The 18,235-nt window shown below is 46.6% G+C and overlaps 1 protein-coding gene across 1 annotated transcript in view; it reads right to left on the bottom strand.

The window, feature by feature from the left end:
- Positions 1-18,235, bottom strand: part of LOC139667295 (partitioning defective 3 homolog) — a gene marked incomplete at its 5' end in the record, with an annotated part of 77,635 nt that overhangs the window by 38,136 nt on the left and 21,264 nt on the right. Inside the window, 2 exons of the mRNA XM_071546744.1 lie at positions 1,061-1,209; positions 13,297-13,483. Coding sequence (XP_071402845.1) covers positions 1,061-1,209; positions 13,297-13,483 — 336 coding nt within the window. The remainder of the gene's footprint in view (positions 1-1,060; positions 1,210-13,296; positions 13,484-18,235) is intronic.

The raw sequence follows: 18,235 nt of genomic DNA, 5'->3' as shown, positions 1-18,235 counted from the left end.
GCAGATGAACCGCTCTCTATTGTGAGCAGTGTTGTTTTCTATAACTAATCACATTCGTGAAGAAATGCTGACGCCACTTTGGCACAATTAAGGCGCTTTCTTGATTGAACCCGTTGATAAAGCGTGCATTTGCTTCAGTGAGAACTCAATCACGGAGCTATCGCCGTTTCATGTCCATTCTACTCACTTCCTCCCTTCAGTTATATCCAATTATATTTTTAATTGACACTAAGAACATAATGGATAAGATTTTGATACCGAACTAATTGGTCAGTGAAACCTATCCGCTGAGTGCGCTCATCTTTCTCCTGAGCAGCACTTTCGTATAGCAAAGTTGGTGTTCCCCCGGTTGACTTTGTGGTGAAGTTTGGAGGCCCGACAAAGGGCAGGGCTAATATATAGAAAGGTGGACCCCACAGAGTTGGGTGCAGTGGCCCAGACCTGCAATGGTCTCTGGGAGAGTCAAAAGTTTTCCGCAGGTCTCTGGGTTCCTCGTGGAATGGAGTTGGCTGTGATCTGTTATGATTAGCCAGTGATCCGAGAGGAGGCAGCGTCTGCTCCAGCCTCGGTGGGAGAGGCTTTAAGGTCTCCTCGCCATCTTCTTCCCTGGATACAGCCTCTGTGTGTGTGTGTGTGTGTGTGCGTGGGTGTGTGTCGCACTAAAGAGGCCACTGTACTCTCGCTTCTTGTGTTTTACCCACGCTCCACTGGATGCAGGGCCATGGGAGACAGAGATCGAAGGAGGGGAGGTGGGGGGTAGGGACAAGACTCTGGGAGGTGTAGTTTTGGCAAGAGGGGTTAATGGAGGGTCAGGTGTGTGTGTGCGTTAGTGTGAGCGTGTGTGTGTTTGCATGTGTTTCTGTTTTTGAAGGAGAGTGGATAGTCTGTCCACCCCCCCAGTATTTTGCCTTTATTCAGACACAGTAGGAAAAAGTGAGAGACACACAGGTTTTGCTGGGATTTGATCCTTGGTCATTTGGGGGCGTGTATGGTTCCAGAGATGGGGTTTTTTTGGCCACTGTGCATGCGTATGTGTGTTCTAAACCTGTGTCTTGTTTACCTAGGTCCATGCTCTTGGACTTGCGCGTCTTGATGATCTCCAGCTGATTGGCGTTGTCGAACTGCTTGGTGCGTTTCTCCGACATGCTCTGGCGGCCGAAGCCCTCCCGCTGGAACGCACCGTCGGGGTCCGTGTCCGCACTGAGCGTGCTGGATGGATGAGAAACGACAGAGAGAGAGAGAGAGAGAGAGAGAGAGAGAGACTCATCATAATGTTGCCAAGAGACATTGCACAGTCAGTTGAAGGTCATTCCAACTTTAATCCAGTGATTATTACAATCAAAGATCATATTTTCCAGTCATATTTTCTCATAAGCTCTCTACACAGATATGTGGCTTCACCAATTCACACTCCAGTTGCAGTTACATTGCCAGGAGTAGACCAGACAAAGATCAGACTGGTTGATAAAAATCCATCTGTTAATATTCATACTGACATACCTCAGCTTAAAACTTCTTCCTCTCAGATAAAGAACATCGGCTTCCAATACTCAGCCACACACACACACACACACACACGCACACACAGTCAATTTCAATCCTCCATTGCAATGACTGTTCTAATCAAGGACACCTCCACCTCCGCTGGGTTCAGGAGAGGCCAGGAATGGGGAAGAGGGGGGGGGGGGGGCCTGGCTCTGTTATATGGTACCCCAGTGAGGTGAGGCTGCTCCGGGGTCATGGCCACTCAATATCCCCCCCCCCCCCTCCTCGATGTCTGGAGCAGCGGTGGGGCCCGGCCCACCATAGCCTGCTCCCTTTGAGCTCCCCTATCTCTGTCTGGATCTTAATTGAAAATCGGAGGGGAGCGTCGGGGGGGGGGGGGGGGGGGGGGGGTTGGGGATAGGGGGACGTTGGTATTTGCATGCCGAGGAGAGCGTTTACAATTAAGGTGAGAAAACCTTGCCATTTAAGGAAAGATAGTGCTGATTGGCTCTGATAAATGCAGTGTGTGTGAGTGGACACTCTGTCTCTGTCTCTCCTGCTCTGTTTGGGTGTGTTGTCCATTGTCCATGTAGCTCTATTCCTGCATTTCATCTAAAGGTAAACACAACAACATAACAGCTATACTAAAGTTAGTTTTTAAATCATGTTTTGTATTTAGAACTTGCCAATGCAATCAAGGCATTTTAATTCTTTTCACTTCAAGTTGAGTGCCTCGGCTTCTCGTATCCTCCTAAACTAATATACTGTATGTATCCCCTGCCAAAGAGCAGCTTCTTGCTCAGTACAACTGATAGTTTCAAGAAGCTCTCCAGTCCTATCGTCCTCTACATAACAGCTGTACTGTTGATCTTTCCTGTGATTGCAGAGGGAAAGCTTTTGTCCCGAGTTGAACGGTACCATTGTGTTTTGAAGTGGAGCAACAGAGTAAAATGTGTCGTGCGGATGCTCCTTCAAGTCCTCCCCGACACTTGTAATGTCACTTAACATCACCACGGATCCGCCGCCGCTTGTTGTGGATGTAAACAATTCTTATTTGGGTCGTCAACCCCCGTTCGACAAAAGAGCCGCCGCCGCGCGTCACCGCCGGGCCGCCGCCGCCCCCCCCCGTCACTTTGCTGTCGACCACACCTGCCAATCCCGACTAAGATCAAGCCGCCTCCCGGGACCCGCTCCGCCGACACAGGAAGAGGGAGGAGGCAGCGCAGGAAGAGCGGCATGACAGCACAGATGTATTATTCATTCATTTATCATCCCTCGCTTTTCTCCTCTCATCATCGGAAGCGCGCCAAAAAAAAAAAAAAAAAAAACCCACCTCGTCCCTCTCTCTTTCTCTCTGTCTCCACAAATGTCATCTGTCGGAGCGTGACTGAGACAGCGCGGGGAGGGGGGAGCGGGGGGCGGGGGGCGGGGGGGAGGAGGACGTGTTTTTTCGGCATGAATTTAGATTTCATTCACTCTAGGCAGCGTCGTGCGTCTGGGCCAATTGAACACAGCCAGGACCTAGACAGAGAGAGAGAGAGAGAGTGAGGCCGGCGGGTGGGACCGTACGCAGTCCTGTCACGCAGGTAAAGAAAGAGAGGCTTGGTCAGGCGAGTGTGTGAGCGTTCAAGAGAGCAATTACGGCTCCAAGCAGCTGGGGTGAATCAGAAAAAAACAACACACCAAGAAAGCTGCGGGCAATCAGAGTGAAGTAAGACGGACGGCCCGGCGGCGGCGGCAGATCTGTTGGTTTAAGCTGCGGGTCCAATTTTTTTTTTTTACCACCGCCTCTGCTTTAGTCCGGTTCACGCAGAGCTGTGTCTAAACGGCCAAGGGTCGGGGGGTCTGGGGGAGGCTGAAGGGACGGCGGAGGCTGCTGGGGAGCAGGTGGGAACGGCTCGGACTTGGGGGGGGGGAAGGTTGGGAAAGGGAGGAAGCAGAGGGCCGGCTGGGAAATTGCCCGATCTGCAGTTCCCGCCGCGGCCGGTCCGCCACACGCAGCTCACCTATGACAAAGGCCTGGGTCTCAACGTACACACTGTCTACACACATATGGAGCTGTGGAGAACGTGCGTGTGAACGTGACATAGCCGATACACTCACATTTAAGACGAGGGAACGGAAACTAGTGAAATTAGCATCTATTTCATACTACTGAGCATCAGACACAACACGATACAAGCCTTATGTGTCATTCTGGGGGGGGATTAAGTGCGTCGCCCTTACAACGGCACAGTTACTACAGTCCATTCATGTAGACACAAGCACTCGATCGCGGATCACGCACTTGCTCTCCACTCGCTATTCATTCTGCCATAAAAATGCTCAATGTAATGAGATACCGCTTTGAGAAGTGTTTCTATTCTGATACAGATGCTGTTTATGCTCACAGGTAGCCTACTAGTGGAAAGCAATGCTGATAGGAAGAGCTGGACAGTTGAGTCTTGGTCAGAAACTGACAAATAAATAAAAGCAACAGACTCGACCCTATGACCAGCTCCTGGACAAGTTAGATGATCTGCGGAAAGTGGCACAAACTCTTCCACGCTTCCCCAGTCCATCCATCCATCTGGTCCAAGCCCGTGGCCTATTTTTGATAGTGGGCCCAATCCATTTGGATAATACATCCCCCTCATCTCTCTCTTCTTTTTAAGCAGTGTTTAAAAGCAATTTCCACTATTCCGAGCAGATGCTCTCCTCGCCGCTCAAAGTCCTCCCATCATCCAAAATTAACTAGCGCCGAGGATTGCTCACAGGCAAATTCTGCCGCCTTAACTCGCATTTTACATCTACTCGTTCCTGTCTCTGTCTCCCTCGCAGGAAGTTAAATGTGTCAAACTGCACATCGGCGGCGCGCCTAAGTGGTGTGCGCTGAAAGCCCCCCCGCACTCACAATTTACCCCCGTGCCTTATGTTTCTTTTCCCTTTTTTTTTTTCTCCCTTGCTTTTATTCCTTTACTCCACTCCCTTCTTAACCTCGTTTTCAAAACAATACCAAAGAGGTAAGTTTCAAAGCGTTCTACTTCTTAGAAAAGTGCAGCTCAGTTTGATTGACTATCAGTGGGGGGTGGGGGTGGTGGGGGGGTGGTGGGGGTCTGTGCATTAGTTTCCATGCCCCAAAGAGGAGGCAAGAGGTGGGGAGTGATGCCCAGTAAGGTGCTCTTTAAAATGGGCCTACTGAGGTTTCTACTCGTTCCTGTCTCTGTCTCCCTCGCAGGAAGTTAAATGTGTCAAACTGCACATCGGCGGCGCGCCTAAGTGGTGTGCGCTGAAAGCCCCCCCGCACTCACAATTTACCCCCGTGCCTTATGTTTCTTTTCCCTTTTTTTTTCTCCCTTGCTTTTATTCCTTTACTCCACTCCCTTCTTAACCTCGTTTTCAAAACGATACCAAAGAGGTAAGTTTCAAAGCGTTCTACTTCTTAGAAAAGTGCAGCTCAGTTTGATTGACTATCAGTAGGGGGTGGGGGCGGTTGGGGGGGGGGGGGTCTGTGCATTAGTTTCCATGCCCCAAAGAGGAGGCAAGAGGTGGGGAGTGATGCCCAGTAAGGTGCTCCTTAAAATGGGCCTACTGAGGTTTGGAGGGGGGCCGATCCAGCTGACTGCATGGATGCTTAGCTGGGCCAGAAGGCTTGGAGCTGCCTTCAATCATCGCATAAAGCCCTGCATGAGAAGTCTGTGCAGAGGCCTGTACAGCTGGCATGTGCACCGGTGGACATTTAACTTGACGGTCGAATGCTTTCAGAAGAAAAAAGATGAAATTACACAGAGGTTTTCCTTGCATCTTTATAATAATCTTCTTAAGGTGTATGATATTTTATATGAGACACACTGTTTGACTGACAGGTGATCTCTGGGAAGTGCAGTGTACAAACACCACAGCAAGGAGCGCTGAGCACCAAAGTTGGAGACAAAATAACATAAAATAAAATAAAATAAAAAAAACAGTCCCATTTTAGAGTGAATATAAAAAATAAGATGGTTCCACAGTTCCCGCACAGTCACAGAGGAGCAGCTGTACCTGTGATTTGCTGTAATCTTCTTGTACTTGTTGCAGGTGAAGAGAGAGACAGAGAGAGAGAGAGAGAGCGACAGAGAGGAGAGAGGACAAGATCAATTAAGACGTCTTTGTCAGTCTGACGACTCCTGTGTCGCCCCCTCCTGTTCTCCCTCTATCTGTCTATGGAGGCTTTAATTGAGTTTGGGTGGACTGACTTTTCTAGTCGGCTGAATGGGAGCGCAACGGACAGGGAGCAGGCAAAGAGTCGTCTGTGTGTGTGTGTCTGTGTGTGTGTGTGTGTGTATGTGTAGGTTACTTTGGCATCGCTCCTGCTGAGATTCACCTGCAATCTTGTCACAATGGGGCACTGTAGGGCAGACACACACACAAACACACACACACACACACACACATACACATACACACAGGACATTGCCAGCTGTAGGCAAACACACGAGGTGAGCATGGAAATGGCAGCATGTATGACATGCTTGTAACAATGGCTCACCACTGAGACTTGGTAAATATTCATAAACCTAGAGGGGAATATTAGCATTTAAGGAAGAATTAGCGTGCAATTTGTGTATGTGTGTGTGTGTGTGTGTGTGTCAGCTACTGTAAAAGTCACCAACAACCTCAATGGATAATCGAGATGGATGGAAATTGTGTGTGTGTGTGTGTGTGTGTGTGTGTGTGTGTGGAGGGATGTTTACATTCAGGCTATGCAGTTATGCTGATGGCTCGATGAGAAAAACACACATGCTTAATAGGCCACTTCTGATCCTTAGTTACATTACTGATGATGGAGACTATTAGGGAGTCAACTGAAGTAGGCCGGGCTGCAATGTTAGCTTGAAAGTTTGTTTGTTCGTGTCCATGCGGACCTTTTCCACTTTATATGTTAATTTGTGAAATTGTTTACCAGCCAATGTGTATCTAAACACTCGTGAGACTGAGGGCGTCTGTGCAGCAGTGTGTGTGTGCATGTGTGTGTGTTTATGTGTGTGTGTGTGTGTGTCTAGAGTCCCTTTCCATCTCTGCCGGTTTGACAGACTGCGTCAGAGCTGCCTGGAAAATGATGTATCCACCTGTGACATCTCGCAAAGACGAAGAAGGACGTCGTCTAGCTCTCTCTCTATGTCCCTCTCTCTCCCTCTCTCTCTCTAGCTGTCCCTTCTTCACCTTAATGAGAATTGACTCCTGTCCTCCATTCTGTCTGCTACATCAAGCTTGAGATCCGAGCCATGAGGACAGTAGCCCTCCAGTCGGGTCAAGGCAGTGACAGTGCCCCTAGTGGAGAGAGGGAGGCAATGATTTTCTGCTCTGTCCATCACATTTTTCTTCTGTGAATAATCGCATTCCCCTCCATTTTTTTTACAGCATGCCTGGGGTCAAATCATTGTAATTCAGTCAATTCGAAACTGCGACTCATTTGCAAATCAATCATTCTCTTTTTGCTCATTAGGATGGGTATGACAAACCTCCTCGTGGCAAAAGGTTTTCAATATCTGAGGAAAAAGGAGGTGGGTCCCGGCCTGCTTTGCATCTGACTTCCATCCGTTCCTCTCTCCCTCTCTCTCCCTTTCATCGTCCTGCCTGTGTGGGAGAGGAGAGGAGGACTGCCCTTGTCTCCTGACTGCATTCAAAGGGAGGTGAGGCCCTTGAATGATACCAAGACATACCGAGATACCAAGGCAGATCAAAGCCGAGGACATGCAGAACACTACGATGATGCCCAAATACCCTCCACCAGCCCACACACACATCCTACTGCTTTCTGTCATATTTCTGACTTATATGCATGAGGTCTGCAAAGGGAAACTATGAAGAGAACACAAAGTCACACAAAGTCAATGAAGAATGAGTTGCAAAGGTAGTTTTGAAGTTTTCAGTGTTTCCCAAAGAATTTTATTCGTGGCAGGGTGGAAAAGCCTCTGAACCAGCATGCAGACCATGGGACACTAAAACTCTCCATTGAAAGCCAAGGGTGCCCCATTACAGACAAGCAGTGTAGTATAGATCAATTAAACAATAAATATGTAATTGAGCAAACTGCATCATATCCATCATGTTAGACGTGGCCATAATCTGATTTTTACTGTTCACACAGACACACACTTCCTTTCCTCCTCCACTCTGCAAATCTTAATTCAAATCTTAATTCAGGTGGTGTGTATGCAGGGTTGGTGTGATATCAGCGGTTGGGATGGTAATGGCAGCCACAGGCTAGCCGGTAATAGACAGTCCCCGGCTCTCAGTGATGTTGCGTAACGCTTCCCAAACCTCAGACTGATCAGCGCGTTGTGAACGCCCCCCGGCCTCTCGGAGTACAGCGCTCTCTCACCTCCCACACTCACACAAGTTACAAAACTGTATGTTCATGACTTGGAAGTGTGGATTTTAACATGCAGAGTGTCGAAGAGAGTGCTATACCGCAACTGAAAAACGCTGATTTGAAGCTGCTCTCTTCCCAATCACACTACAAATAAATCTCTCTCGTTGTCTAGTGCTCACTTCAAAGGCATTTTTTAAATGTGTGGCTCTTAAACTCTTGCTTTTAGTGTTTTCAGTCATAACCATTGCAGTATAATTACATGTACAAAACCATAACCATAGCCTTCTGTACATATAGTATAATTACATGGACAAAACTATAAGCTTCTGTACATGTAGTATAATTACAGGAACATAACCGTCACTGAACTGTAACTATGATTTGGTAAATTGTACTTACACAAAATAGGGCTAATAAATTTACCCCATGCCACAAAAATACATTTTTGTGAGTCTAAAGTCACTTTTTCTTGCTTGAGATGTTGGAATTTTTACTGCAAAACCAATGTAACTATGGGTTTATTACTTTTTTTTCTTTTACTATTACAGTCTTACTTATTACAGCGTTCTTGTGCATATAAACTTAGCAGCTAAATGAGCAGAGCAGCACGACGCTGTGGGTTGATAAAGAAAAAGAAAAAAAAAAACACAGAGCAGGGGAAAAGAAGAGAGGCGGCGTAGTCGGGAGCAGAGAGACGTTCCCGATCTCTCAGAGCGTCGCGCCTTCAAAGCCCAGTCGCTTTGTCTCGCCACTTTGTAGGTAAGGAGTTTACACTCCTCTCTTGGTGCTGTCGCTAACTTTTCTTCTCCCGATCCCCCCGAGCCGCGGCGCTCGTGTTTCGTCTTGTTTAGATGCTGATTTTTTTTCTTTTTTTTTTCTTTTGAAGGACAAAGTTGATGGCATCTCAGCGAGGATTAGATAAACTAGCAAGTGAATGTGTGTGTGTGTGTGTGTGTGTGTGTGGGGGGGGGGGGCGTTGTTATGAAAGGGAAATATTCATGCAGGAGTGGGCGAATGAGCGCTGAGCAGTCAAATAGAATGTCAAAACTTTCCTGGTTTCCGTTACAGTTTGAGACGTAGGCTGGAAGTTAGTTAAGAAGATGATAGGAACGACTGAACACCTTTATATTTTGATTTCTCCAAGTCACTTAGTTTACTAAGTGTATAAGAAAACAAGCTTGTTATTCCTTGTTACTAATTAGAATACCTAATTGTAAAGTCTTTCCATGATGCGATGCAACCTAACATCCATCACACTAAACACTAAATCACTCAAACCTATTCAGTCTGGTCTCGGTAACAAGCTGCCAGAACGCTAGAGACAAATAACAAGCGTTTGTCTCCACTGACAAAAGCTAAGTAATGGTGTGTGCGGGCCTGGAGAGGAATGGAAGGGGAGTTGGGTTTAACCGCCGCACCTCAGCTGGAAGGGAGCGGACGCACCCCGCTACTGCACTTTATCATCCTCCGGGACGAGAACCAGGCGGGAACCAGAACCCGCCGCATTCCTCCCTGCGTCTCAGATAACGAGTCGACCCGTTTTTTTATGAGCTGCCTAGATTGCGTTTCTGACGCATTCCGCTCCCGAGAGAAACGGCGTTCGTATCGTGGGTAATCCATCTTGATTATTCCGCAGAGCTAGTTTATCAGCAAGCCTTATCGGTTTTATTGTAAATCATTCGGACGCGGGCTTTCCTGTTTGGGTTCGGATTGGAACGGATGACTGAGGAGGCAGCGGAGGGAAATGATGTCACGGGTCACGACTCAGTGGTCAAATGACGTTAACGTAGACATGTAAAGTAATAATTTACAACCTTTATCTACACAGGGAACTTTGAGTGAGCACACATGCGGTTTTCCATCGCCACTGATTCACATTCACAGTTATACACATTGACACCTGGGAGCTGCCCAGTACAACCTCAGTCAATTGGGGGTTAAGTGTCTTGTTCAGTGCAACCTCTAGCCTACCACCACCCAGGTAATAAAAAGTAGTAGTAGCAATACTAACAAAGCAGTCGGTAATAATAATAAAGCAGCAACATGTCTCTACATTATCATTTTAATGGAGATCTAAATGCATGGGTTGAAATATTTATAGCCAACTTCTATGTTCATTTGAGACCTGTAAAGCTGATGTGCTGCAAGTGCCGTCAATTCATAACAACAGCACAGCTCTAAGTATCCTGCAACACGCATGTATCTTCACACACAACACACATGTATGCACACACACACACAGAACACATACACGCACACACACACATATTAGATACCGGCTAGGGATGCCGTGGAAAAAAAAAGTAGGTCGTTTTATTAATGTGTCTTGTGTGAGATGGGATTTCTGCCTCCAAAGCAACCATTTATCTTGTGGGCCGACACGTTAACACGCTAACGTGTGGGCCGCATCCTTCACGGGAGAGGAAACGCACTGGGACTCGGGAGGAAGAGAAGAAAGGAGCAGGAGGGGGAATACGATAGGATAAGAAAGAGGGGCGTTTGTGAAGGTAAAAAGAGGACGAGAACGGAGAAGAGAAAGGGAAGAGGAGGAGGAGGAGGGGGTGAATGTGGATTATGATGATTTTACACGCAAACCGGCTTGTAAAAAATAAAATCCATTCGTGTCCCAACACCCTTCACCAGCAATGTATTGGAACCAAAGAAAGGAAAGAAGTAAACAGAGGGGAAATATGATAGGAAGAAAGGAGAAAATTTGAATTTAACTCAGTTTACACATATTTTCAATTGCATAATATATAGAGTTTACCACTATTTTAGGCCGATAAATCTTTCTGATGCAAAGTCACAGTATACATCATAGTACATATTATCACACTGATGTAAGTTATATGAAGATAGGGTCTTTTGAGAGAAAAAAAATGCTTTTCTCAAAATATAATTGATTTTTGTTTACATGGCGGTTGTTTGCCTGACCAGACTTCATCACCGGAGACAAGTGAACGTGGATTACAGTAATTTTACAAGAAAATCGGCCTCGCCATTCCACATGCGTGCATAAAGCAACACACTAGAATCAAAGAAATGAACGAAATGAACAAAGGGAATATAGGAGGAGAGGAGAAAATTCAAGTCTGTAAAATTCCACGGGGTAAACAGAGGACACGAGAAAGAGAAAGGAGGGAGAGAGAGAGAGAGAGAGGAGAAGCTGAATCACAATGACTTCACGAGCCGGCCGGCCTTGCCTTGTGCGCTGTAGGTGTGCGGCCGCCGCCTCGGCCCGCCGCCTCGGCCCGCCGCCTCCCGCGAGGAGGGAGGCATGCATAATACTGCGGGCCAGAGGTGAGACTTCCACAGCTCCGCGCGATACATATTCAATAAGTACAGGGCCCCGGCTGCACTGCTGCAAGAGCTTAATTAAAAAGTAACAGTTCCAATACACTGGAGCCCGGCTGACCCACATCCCCTACTGTCTCAGCATGCCTGTTAACGCTCTGTGTGTGTGTGTGTGTGTGTGTGTGTAGTGGGGCGGTGGTGGTACTTGAAAAGGAAATTGAGAAACAGTATAAGTCAAAATGAGGATACACACTTGGCGCATTTGAGCAGCTGTGAGCATTTGGGTGAGAGAGAATGTGTGCCTGATGTGTGTGTGTGTGTGTGTGTGTGTGTGTGTGTGCGTGTGTGTGTGTGTGTAAATGTAAGTGTAGGACTTCTGAGACATGAATAATTCACAATAACCCTAGGCAGTGGTATAGAGCGTACTTCTGCTCCGTGCGCACGCCTCATGCACGTGCGTGTGTGTGTGTGTGTATGTGTGTGTGTGTGTGTGTGTGTGTGTATGTATGTATGGGGAGCATTTGAGGGGGTTTGAGTGCTGCAACAGCATATGCTGTGGACCTAATCCACTATGACAAACCTCTGACATCACATGAACAACAGGCATGCCGAGCAAATCTACTCATTCATAATAAACGAGAGAGAGAGAGAGAGAGCGAGAGAGAGGGAGAGAGAGAGAGAGTCTCCAGGGAGAAAGAAAGAGAAGGACTAAAAAAAGAAATAAATCAACCAGGCATCTCCATTCATGGCAGTCAACCTTCAAGTCTGTTATTATGTTGCATTTCTGTCCAATAGCATGTCATGTTCCATGTGACCTCAACCAGCCAATTGTAAGAGAGAGAGAACAAAAATCTTTATATATATATAAAAAAAAAAAACTCTGAGGTTATAAATAGAAAATCAATGTGAGTGTTGGAGACAACCTGCTTTTAGCCGAACAAAACTACCATCATTGACTTTGTCATTCAGACAAGAATGAGGACGTGATTGGACGGTTTGTCGATGTACTTCCTGTACCTGAACACTGTAATCATGCAGGAAGAACCATAACTAACTCTTTAGAAGTAAAGTGCAAACCACTTAAAGGCTTGATGTATAACTTCCGTCTAGAAAAAGAAGCTTTTGAAACAACAAGGAAATAAATAAATTTCTTGAAATGAAAGAGCTTTGCTGCAGTGCTGAAATCTCTCTTCTTTTTTTCCCCCCGTGGTCTTTTGGGGTTCTTCTGCTTAACCGGTCGGCTCCCTAAAGAGACTCAGCCCTCTGACAAGGATGATGAGCCCCGGCTTCATGTTTTATTATGAGGCCGCTGCAGCCTGGACTGAGTGGGGCGTTGAAATCCCATGGGTGGGTGGGGTTGGAGGGGTGGCGGTAGAGTGGAGGGCCTGAGCCCCAGAGAGCTTTTTACTCACAGTCTGACATACTGCTGCTGGATCATCCATTATTAAACACACACACACACACACACACACTCTCACAGAGGCACGCATACACACACACTCAGAGAGGCGCACACATAACTGCATGATATAACACATACACATGCACACAGTGTCACACACAAACATGCACACACACACACACATACACACCCCCCGCACGTGTGCACACAGAACAACATGGTGTCTTGCCATGTGCACACATACACACACACACTAACACATACACAACCACATGGTGTTACACAAACACATGCATGTACGCACATACCAGGGTTACCATTGTGGCCCTGGTGTAAAATTCCATGATTTTTCCATGACTTTCCATGACTAAGTCAGAGAACGTCCATGACCTAAAAAATGTCAATCCTTCCTGGTTTGTTAATGTTGTTTTTCTAAAGAGGACAGTCTGGTTTCCACTACAGTTGGGCTGAAAACCATCACATGATGCAATAAATGTGTGAAACAAGTTGGAAATGTGTGACTTTCTCGGGGGATTTATCAAATTCCCTGACTTTCACTGTCTGGGAAATACCTCTCAAAATTCCATGATATTCCAGGAATTCCATGACCGGTGGGAACCCTCACATACAAACACACACACCCAACCACACACACACACTATCCAATTTAAGCATCATGCACATTCGACCAACAATACACAAGCCACCCTGTTTTTTCTACAGAGGACCTGTCTGAAGTCCATCAAGTTATCAATATTTCAACAAACTCGCCGTTGCTCACCATTCGTTCTGACCGGGAAGCTCGTGGACCCACTGCACCGGGTTCTCCCCCACAAAGCCCATGTCGTCGTGGGAACTGGAGGACGATTGGTCGGAGAGGTGGGCGGGAAGTAGGGGCGGCCTATCGTCTTCGATCATCACGATGTCGTCCTGGGGCATGTTCACAGTTGGAGAGAGCTGGTAGTTACCTGTGGGGGGGGGAGGGGGAGGGAGGGAGCGAGGGGAAGGAGATGAGTTAAGTCAAACTTCATTTGTATAGCACATTTCATACACAAGTAGTGCTCCTACGTCATTTTCCAATCAGTAAGCAAATCAGTAACAAATTGGTCACTGTGTTTTGACCTGTAATTGTAGCCCTTGGGCCAATTAGTGTAATTTTGAAAATACTAGAGCGCAGTGGTAAGATACATCATGTTGTCAAAATTTGATCAGTGATGTCTGAGATGTGTGTGTAACACATGGATGAACACACAAATGAACAATGTAGTGTTGTTTTGAAAATGCCAAAATACAATGGTGAAATGCATCATTCCCCCAGGTTTCGGTGAAATCCAATCAACACTGTCTGATCACACACACACACACACACACACACACACCTACACAGACACACTCATAACCACAGGGTTAGGAAGGTCAGGGAGAGGCAGATCAAATTAATCAATAATATAGCTAACATCAACCACTGTTTCCCACCACACTATTACATGAACTCTACACTGGTGTGTCTCAAAACACCAAGGAGGAGGCATTTTTTTTTTCTTTTTTTGAAATCATATAAATAATGATACCACCTAATGGTATAGGACACATTATACAGGACAAGACAAAGAAACGGACAGGACAAGACATTAAATTATGCAGGGCGAGACACAAAATGAGCCAACATCCACTACCCAGACTTCGGTCTCTCAGCTCCGCTTTAACGCAGCCAAAGTTCTAGACCAGAGTCGTTTTATCCATTCTCCTTCGCTCTCCGCCAAGGACAAAGCGGGGATGTGAGGGAAAGAGAGAGCCGAGCGAAGGGAGAGCTCTCCCCTGATCTGTATTCCGTCCCGGCTGACCCTCCCCGCTGAGGACTCCTTTTGAAACGCTCCTTTGCTCCTCCTCGGGAGTCAAAGTCAATGGGGGAATCTGCCGCCGCGGCTGGCACTCAGCGCCAAGGACGGCAGAGAGGTTGTCCGACGGCATGGGAAGTGGCATTATAATACAGAAGTTGAGACAGAGTCGTGTGCGCGTTCGCAAATGGGCAAATGCATGATTTAAAGTGCGGATATACGCAGGCAGAGAACGTGAATCAAAGTCAAGACTGACAATCCCTAGGTGTGCTCGAAAAGTCAGCTGAGTCCAACCTACACACATGCTTACCATTAGGCGAAGGATTTCAGAAATCCTCGACTTCCTATGTGCTTTAGCGAGGGCGCTTTTCTCAGAACCATTTTGCAAATTTAGCAGCTTAGGAACAATTGTGTGTAATCACTAGCAGCCGACAACAATATTTACCCTGGCAGGCTCCCAACTTGAATCTGAGAGGCATTTCATTTCGCCGGGGCCCGACGAATGATAAATGCATATTACGGGAGAGAATCGGAGCACCAATCAGTGCAGTGATGAGGCGCATTTTCTGGGTTATTTGTCATATAGGCGGCGGAGTCGTATCAGTGGCATGTGACAAAAGAGTGATTTATTTTACCTCGTGTGGATACATGTCGAAATAGAAGGCTTGAGATGTGATTTAAGCCTTTAGATGACAAGTGTGTTACATAGACTGGAAAACGGAGGATACTTTGAATTGAAAGGCATGGCACCTGTCTAATGGAAATAATTTCTCTCTATAAGAGCGAGGAAGCTGTTCATAGTATCCATCTGGACACCAGGAGCGTGCAATGTCCCACATATCCAAAGATTATGAACCATAAGTCCACTAAGCCAAGTCTGAGTACAACATCTTTACAGTCAAAAGTAAGGCTGCTTCATAATACATAGACATTTTTTCATTTATTTATCCAGGGAAAGTTGACTGAGCATGCTTGCTCTTTTACCCAATTTCAAGCTCACTAACCCAAATATACCATAGTGTATCCTTAGAGAATAACCCACATACATGTACATACAATGTTATTGGTCCCTTCATTATTAAGAAAATATCTCCAGGAATTTAGTTTACTATGCAACCAGCCAATAATATGTTTCAGCTATGCCAACTTTTTAAAAGATGCATCTTAATGAAGTAAAATGTTAATTTGGGATGATACTTACTACCTGAACCCCTCTCCATTTTTCCTATGCTGCCCCGTGTTTGGCTAACTTTCCCAAAAGCCTGCCTTTAAACGAAGTACTTAGGTATCTGTTCATTGATCATTTTGGTAAGCTCATCCCTTTGTCTATAACCTCCTCATCTACAGTAGTTAAGACGGCTGCCAACTCTATACAGGTGAAATGAAGGCCATTCCTCACTCGGGCAGCTGGACGGAGAACCACAGGTAATTGAATCTCCCCTGTACTGTACATCAGCAGGGGTGGAGTAATGATGGTGAGGTCTGAGAAGCGCAATCGCAATCGGACCAGGCACTGATGCCTAGGCAGTATACTGAGATGGTTTGATCTTGTTTGTATAGTCAATATTTGTATAGGTTTGTATAGGTATCGATATTGTGTACGTGGAGACCAGGATCTACAGAATCCTCAAAAATAATCGTTCATTACAATCTTCGAATACACTGATGATTTTCCAAGATGTGGATAAAATAATCCATTATTAATCCAAAATAGCACTTTCCTTTTCCTCTACAGTATGCACTGTACTGTGTGTTGCGTACCCAAGTTCAGATCTGTCCTCGGAGTCCCTGCACTCCCCCTATAGAGTCGGTTCTGCAACTCAGTGAAACAGTTCTCCTTCCCAAAGTCGACACTTCCCTCGTCTGTCTTCGGTGCCTGGCCCGCCGTCGGTTTTGCAAAGTGCTGCAGTGTCAATAACAAGTTGCTCGTGGATGTGTGTCCACAGGGGCTCGTCCTCACACCACCCCTCGCTTCCCCTCAGTTGTTAGGTGGAGTTACCTCTGGGTTGCATCACCGGCATTGAGGATTTCACTACAGTAGCTGGAACAGACATGCTAATAGAGCGGGAAGTGCTGTGTCCTTCAAAATACCTCTGGAAGAGGGTTAGTGTGTGTGGCAAACACACGCGCGGATGAACTTTTATTTGCATACACAAACATGTAATATATGCGCACTTAAAGACAACATGTAACCTATAATCACCTTGTGTACACTCCCTCATCTCTGCGGCGCGCTTTTCCATGCAGGGAACACAGTTTTAATTAGAAACACGCCAAGCTTCCCTTCGCCAAGCTTTATGAAACATTTCCACTCAGGACCTCTTGACACAAGTGGCCGGCACTCCAGATGAAGAGTTGTTAACGACATTCTGCTTCCCTCTGCTAAGTGGCCAAAGGACACACACACACACACAGAGCGATAAATGGCCAGTGGACAGGTATAGTCGGGGCCACGCGGACGCTTTGAAAGGTGAAAATAATTAGAGAAACTGCAGCGCAGGCTTTTCTGTAGCCGCCGGCATAATTAGCATGATAGGGAAATCGCAGCCCGACCCCCCTCTTCCCCCGCACCCCTCCCCAGTACCTGTTGCAGCATACGGCAAGCCCACTCCGATAATTACAGCTCCGCGGTGACGACAATGGAGACAATAAACGGAGCAAGACCGAGGCCGACGAGAGCAGACTAGAAGGAAACGGCTAGTTAGAACGGTAATGTTCGCGTGTTAAATTGTCCTTTGATTTACTAAATTAGGCTGAGAAAGACAAATGGCAAAGGGCAGGGGTGATTCAGACTCAAACAGAGGGATATGGGCGGAAGAAGAAACGGCACCAAGTAGGAGAGAGGGGAGACGTTTCAGCACCGCGAGTGGTGTTTTTGCCTCAGTATAATGAGGTGTAGATGAGGCTGCTCACACGCTCATTTGCCACCATCGTCTTTTACCAGCTCCTCGCACGGTCGGAGCCGCCGGGGCGGGAAAGGAGCCGCACGTGACACTAGTGGAAGTGACGCCTCCCTTCCTGTGTCGAGATCTGCCGCCGTGGTTCTAGGTGCTGCAAATCACCCAGTGTGTGCGTGTGTGCGTGTGTGTGTAGTAGGTGTGCACGTATGTGAGCTAGAACCATTAGCTGGTGTCAAAGCTCAAGGGCGCAGGCAGTTGAAAGTCACGGCTGTTCATTATGGAGTGACGATACTCGACTCTAACAAGTGCTGATGAAATAATGAGGGAATATCTTCTCACCGGCTTGTTAGCGTTCTGCTTTCATGTGCGTGAGTTGTGTCCCCTTTTGTTTACATGTGAATTTTACTCAGGGAAGGTCATCTGAGATTATTGGCTGCCTGCATTTCAGTGTGAGGCACCATCCTACTTCACAATTATTCTGCTGCAAATGTTTTTTTATTGACATCTGCCCAGTATAGTATATAGTATCCAATCAAAGGATTCACACCGATGATAATCCAGTCCCAAACCCACTTCTCTAACCTTAGTCTTAACCTGTTATGATACTATACAATATATAGATACTGTACTGAAAATCGACACTACAGATCTGTACGGCTGAAATGACATGCAATGCAATAACCTAAGTGAACTGCAAATTAGCTGAAAATATAGCTACAAGCATCCAAACCTGAATACTGTGAATGCAATTATTGTTTTGACCAAACCCCAGAACCGCTATCTTGGCCAAAATCAAAACGCTGTAACTCAGCCTGTGACCTCCGCCGTCCAAAACACACTGGAGCCTTTTCATTCGCCCCGGCCCGGGAAACAAAGCATCAATAATGTCACGATGCTGTCACAAATGAATCAGCAGTCACACACATATCTTGGGGACATGTACACGCGGTCACATGGGAGTAAATATCCCTCCCGTTATGAT

This window comes from Centroberyx affinis, unplaced genomic scaffold, assembly GCF_046629955.1.
Source record: "Centroberyx affinis isolate AG114_WGS23_722 - 3 ecotype Tasmania unplaced genomic scaffold, CSIRO-AGI_Caff_v1 ptg005428l_1, whole genome shotgun sequence".
NCBI lineage: Eukaryota > Metazoa > Chordata > Actinopteri > Beryciformes > Berycidae > Centroberyx > Centroberyx affinis.
Note: the sequence above shows the minus strand (reverse complement) of the source record. Positions and strands in the feature narration are given on the sequence as shown.